Source organism: Sciurus carolinensis, chromosome 8, assembly GCF_902686445.1.
Source record: "Sciurus carolinensis chromosome 8, mSciCar1.2, whole genome shotgun sequence".
Lineage (NCBI taxonomy): Eukaryota > Metazoa > Chordata > Mammalia > Rodentia > Sciuridae > Sciurus > Sciurus carolinensis.
The window spans coordinates 12,820,613-12,826,290 of NC_062220.1; the positions used below are offsets into that span (position 1 = coordinate 12,820,613).

At 45.8% G+C, this 5,678-nt stretch overlaps 2 gene segments (V, D, J or C); both read right to left on the reverse strand.

Annotated features, from left to right (window-relative positions):
* Positions 1-1,057: 1,057 nt before the first annotated feature.
* On the reverse strand, positions 1,058-3,749 carry LOC124990612 (T cell receptor beta variable 28-like). The segment is given in 3 exon segments: positions 1,058-1,398; positions 1,531-1,691; positions 3,670-3,749. Coding segments are annotated over 2 exon segments (390 nt in total).
* An 847-nt stretch (positions 3,750-4,596) lies between these two features.
* Positions 4,597-5,352, reverse strand: LOC124990394 (T cell receptor beta variable 27-like). The segment is given in 2 exon segments: positions 4,597-5,128; positions 5,254-5,352. Coding segments are annotated over 2 exon segments (528 nt in total).
* Positions 5,353-5,678: the final 326 nt, after the last annotated feature.

The window sequence follows — 5,678 nt, forward strand, 5'->3', positions numbered from 1 at the left end:
TTTGTAGACCTGTCTCTGTTGTTTAATGATACATCATGATGATGTATTTCCTCTGTTCTGCATGTTGACTTCAGCCAGGAATCCTGTGATTCTAGCCTTATGTCAGGGAAAGACTCTTCCCCTTCATTCCACTGGATTGCTCACAAAACATGGCAGGTATTTCTTCCTCTCAATAGTTCTTTGAAAGTCTTCAAAATCAATTCTTGTCTGATCTCTCATATAAACTCAATCCTGGACGTTGTAATACATCTTGATTTACTTTTTTCTCTTTCTTCTTTTACCATAAAAATGTAACACTGAATCCAAATGTGTTTTCATACGTCAATTTTGTCTCATTGATAGCTTTCCAAAGCTCTTATAATTAGGGATTTCTAATATCCTTAACATTTCTTTTGTATTCCAAAAGTAGGAAAGCCTCACTTAATATTTTCTGACTGCATAGTCTGATCATTCTCTAAAACAAACACACATTTTCTCCAGGTGCTTTGAGCACAGTTATAGCCTGACCAATTCTTTCTGCATCATAGTTTATTCCCTCCCTGACAAGAATTCTCTCAACAAACAGGATTTATCAAAGAAACTGGAGAATTCTTTTTTTTAAATCAGAGTATTTCTCTTTTTCAATTGAATGAACAGGATTCCAATTCTACAGACTTCCTCTTGAATCAGCACATGAGCAGTAAAATTTATCCCAAAGGTTGAGAATGTGTTAGAGCCCTCTCATGACACCACCAAGAGCCCAGACGCTGAACAAGTTAGAAAATGTCAAGGGAGAAGGACTTGGAGAGAAAAGGGAAGGAAAACTAACAGAAAATGATAGAACAGAGCTCAGCGTGAATGTGAGAGGACTTCTTGTTGGGTAGAGTCTCACACATTCAGGTTGGGGACAGCATGTGTTTGGCAGGTTAACCTCAGAGTGTTCCCTGACTTGGCAGGGGTGAAATAGATCTCCTGATCCCCTTGCTGAGATAGTGCCTGCTGAGGTTTCTTCTTAATGGCCACCTTTTTCTAATTGTCACCAACCTGCCCCAGGAGCCAGCAGGAGGTGGAGGCAGAGTCACTTTCTTTTTTGTGCAGGGAGGATGTGGCTGTGCAGTACTGTGGATGCACTGCTGGCACAGAGGTACAGCGACGTCTGAGAGACGCTGGCAGACTCCAGGATCAGGGAGAATTTCTCCCTCTTCTTCCGAGAGACACTATACCCCTCAGGGATATCACCTTTTTCATTGTTGTCAGCATCATATGAAAAATAGATCAGCTGTAGCCCCAGGCCGGGGTCTTGTCGATACCAGAACATTCTTTCATGGTCATTATCCTGTAAACATTCCAGCACCACTTTCTCCCCCATCCTTTTGAGAAGGAATCTTGGGATCTGGGTTACTTCTGTGTCCACAAGGCCTACAAGGAATTAGAGGAGGTGAAAAGAGAGACCAACAGGAAGGGCGATGAGGGAAAATCCTGTACCCAAGTCGTAGAAATTACAGGACAGGGCTTTCCACCCACACCTCAGCCGCCACTCCCAGAACTCACCCAGGACCAGGAAACAGAGGGCCACCCCACGGAACAGCCACAATGCCATCACAGTCTTGAGGACAGAATGGTCTTCTCCCAGCTACAGGCCGACTGTGATGTCATCTTCCCACCCACGCTCACCATCCCTCCTCGTCACTAGACTGGAGAGTCTGGACGAACTAGAGAGTGAAGGGGGTACGGTGGATGTGTGTATGTGTGTGTGTGTGTGTGTGTGTGTGTGTGTGTGCATGTCCTTAAGAACAGATTTGGTGTACTGCACTATTTATTCAGGAGTACTTCTGTTCCAATTGCTGCTCTTTGTTTCTGTAGAAGCTGGTACTTAAGTGTGATTTTTCTCATGGGTATGATGGAAAGCCCTTTCGCTGGACACCTCTTTCTATGCTGCTGCATTGGTGATAGCTGTGGTGCAAACACCCACACATGCAGGTTCACCTGGCAGGTGCTGGGGACAGAGGTGTACCAATAGTGGGTGCAAGCAAAGAGGGCGCATTAATTTCAGAATAATAACAAAAGCCAATTAAATGACTCTGTGTTTATCATTATGTGTCAGAAATTCTAACGATTTTGGTGGTGAAAGGCTTTTTCCATGTGACGTTTTCTTTCCATGGTTGGTTTATTTTCCTTAGCAAAAATGTCAACCAGTTGAAGCAGAGCATTGAATGCTGCTTTCCAGGGGCGGAAGACAGGGGGAATGGGGAGCTGTCATTCAACTGATAGAAAGGCCATGACAGGTGATAAGGCTCTAGAGATCTGCTGGACCATATTATACCTTAGTTTACAGTACTGCATTGTACACATAAAATTGTGTTAAATTAATTTGCTAACAGGATCTCATGCTAAATGTTCTTGCCACAATACAAACAAAAACATCTCACCAGGTGATTTTGTTGCACATGAAGAACAATCAAAACAAAAGGATCAGGTGCAGATATCACTGTGATGCTTATATTTTTCAACCAAGTTTCTCTTGTAGTTATTATACCATCTGTTTAGACTTTCACATGGTATATCAATTTTTGAAAATATGGCTATGTACACAAATCAGTCATAGGTATGGAACAGTTTCTAAGCTGTTTGAAATAATATAAAGTCATCATGAACCCAGATTCTTAATTTTGACCTTACCATAAACACTGATCTCTAATCCAAAAGAAGTACCCTTACCACGGATCAACCTGCTGACATAGCTCAACATGAAACTTCACTGGACCATTTGCTTATACAAAATATTTCAAATCAATAAATTATGCTTAAAAGAAATAATAACAGGAAAAGTCATTCTTATCTCTATAGAATGGGATTTATTTTTAATTTTTGCACAAGACATGTAAAATCTGAATATTCCTACTTTAAGCAAAATCTATAAATGTACGAGGTAGTGTGACGTGCTTCAATGAAAGGCAATAGACTAAGATTAACTTGTTCCCTGACACACAGAGGTAAATAAAAGGAAGGGCCTATGCATCCCCAAGACAGTCCTGGGGGCCAACTCTGCAGGAAGGGGCATGAGAAACTGGGTTGATTCAGGCTGATTCTGTGAAAGGGGATAGCTTGGAAAGCCATAGTGAAACAGAAAAGAGCAGGAAGGGAAAGAGGAAGTCAACTCCATAACAGGTGCTGTGCTGGGGATGGACCCCGGGAGCCCCACTGTCTCCAGTACGGGAAGACAGGAAGGGCTGCCGAGTGCTTCTCCCTGGGCCTCCTCCCTGGGCTCAGAAAGGTAGGCCACCTCTCCCCTGTGACACCCTTTCTGTGCAGAGAGGAAGTGACTGTGCAGAGTGGTGGGCTAACTGCTGGCAGAGTATCTGAGGGGGCTGCCTGTCTGAAGCTTGGGGAGGTGTTCAGTCTAGTCTCAAGACAAGACATATCTCAGTGCTGTCCCATTTTGGGGTACTCCAAGGCACCAAATGAACAAGAGTTTAATTGTAGCCTTACTCCTGGCTCTTGTCTTGACCCACACATAGAGAGGTCTTGGTACCCATTGTGGTTGTACCTTTGACGACCTTGAAACCTCATAGGTCCCTGATTCATGGACATTGTAGATAAAAAGGAGAGAATTTAGGAAGGATACTGAAGTATAACCAAAGAAAAAGGCTTAATATAGGATCTGGCACACCAAGTAAAAGGATATCCTACCTGGACATCTGACTTGCCTCTTCCAAGGAGACGAAGGTCTACGCAGCTGAGAATCCTGGTCCCCATGGCAGGTAGTTTGTGGTGGGTTCTGTTAGGGTTAGCTCTGTTCAGTCTGTAATAAGAGCACATAAGAGGAACTGATCCTTCAGGGATTTAAGGACATCTTGGAGCAAATGACTTCTAAAGTGGTATATGAAGGAATCATTGGTTAGGTATCCAGATGCACAACCAGGGAGAGGAAGGGGCTGTGGGTAGGGCCTCATAGACGAAGGCCCAGAAGGGAGACAGCAAAAGACACATCTATGGGTCTGAGAGAAGCGGAACATTTTTGGATAGAGTATTGGCTGAAGGCAAGGGGAAGCCCATGTTGGGAAGGTGGACAGGTGGACCGCCACAGCATACAACTGTGAAGAGACTTGCAAACTCGCAGAAACCTGACCCTTAAGTGAACAGAAAGGCCCTGGAGGAGGTAGGCTCCAGAGAGGTGTTTGTGGGTAGGAGCAGGTAGCACACTGGCAGGTGGGCTGGCAGGTGAGTGTGGTTAGAGGAATCCAGATGAGAGATGACGTTCACAGGACCACAGCGTATCAGTGAGGCTAGAAAAGTCAGTAAAAATGTGGGGCACCTACGAGGTGCAGGACGAGGCCGTGGATCGGGTACAGGGGAGAACGTGGGAGAGACAATGAAGGTCACTGCTGCGTCTCTGGCTTGTTTGATTTCAGTGGTGCCAGAATCATCTGCTGAGATGGGGAAGCTGGGGACATTGGATTTAGTAAGCTCTTCAGAACATGGTGTTCTCTCCAAGTGTGGGGACACAGGAAGAGGACCTAGAGCACGGGATCAAATTGCAGTGGCAGTTTGGGCAATAGTTCAATTGTATTTGAAGATTGAAACTCCACGGCAGAGAGTCGCCCCAGACCTCAGGCCTCTCAGGGTGACTTGTCCTTCCTGAACTTTGATAAGCTCTTTTGTACAGCAGGGGGGAAAGGAGAAATGGCCCGTGGGCATTAACAATGGCAGAGGGTCCCGGAAGCTGGGGTGTGGCGAGGGCTTCCGTGGTCACTGGTGGCGGGGGCAGTTTTCCTCTTGGCTTCCCGGGAGGAGGCTCCTCGTTTTTGTGGCTGCCCCTTTTTGTGCAGAGAGCAGCTGTCTGTGCTGTGCTGTGAGAAACTGCTGGCACAGAGGTACAGGGAGGTCTGGTTGATGTTGGCTGACTCCAGTGTCAGAGGAAAGTTCTCCTTTTCTTTCCGAGAGACAGCGTACCCGTCAGAGACATCTCCCGTATCGACCATCTGAACGTTAATTGAAAAATAGATCAGCTTGAGACCCAGCCCTGGGTCTTGTCGATACCAGTACATACAGTCATGGTTCATATTCTGAGAACAAGTGACTGTCAACTTCTTTCCAGTCTTGGTGATGAGGAATCTGGGGGTCTGGGTCACCTGGGCTTCCAGGGGGCCTGTGGAGGAAGGAAACAGAGCTAGAGACAGCGGAAGGGCCATCTGATGCTGCAGCCTCAGGAAAGGACTAGAGCCGAGGCCTGAAAGCTAAGGCCCAGGGTCGCCCACCTGGTCTGGCACTCACCTGCTCCCAGAAGACAAAGGACCACACCGCCCAGGAGCCAGGGGCCCATGGCAGCATCATAACACAACACCTGCATCAGACAGGTGTCTGCTGGGGGCACCGGATGATTTTTGGAGTATTTCTACTTCTTTAGTGACTTGGGTCTCAGAGACATTTCCTGGATAGAAGCCACTCCCCTTTCTCTGGTCACAGGGCCAATTCAGGCTGGGGACACCTGTGATCAGTCATTTCCCTTAATCTCCTTGAGGCTGCTAGTCTTCATAGATGCATCATGTTTTGTTATTAATACACTCTGGTAAAATTGCCAAATATTTATGTATTGTGGATCTCGATGGTACAGACTGGCATAACATGTTTGTTATCACTTAGAAATGTGAGAACATGAAGCTTACACTGTTATCAAAACTGCCTTCTGCTATTTTTAG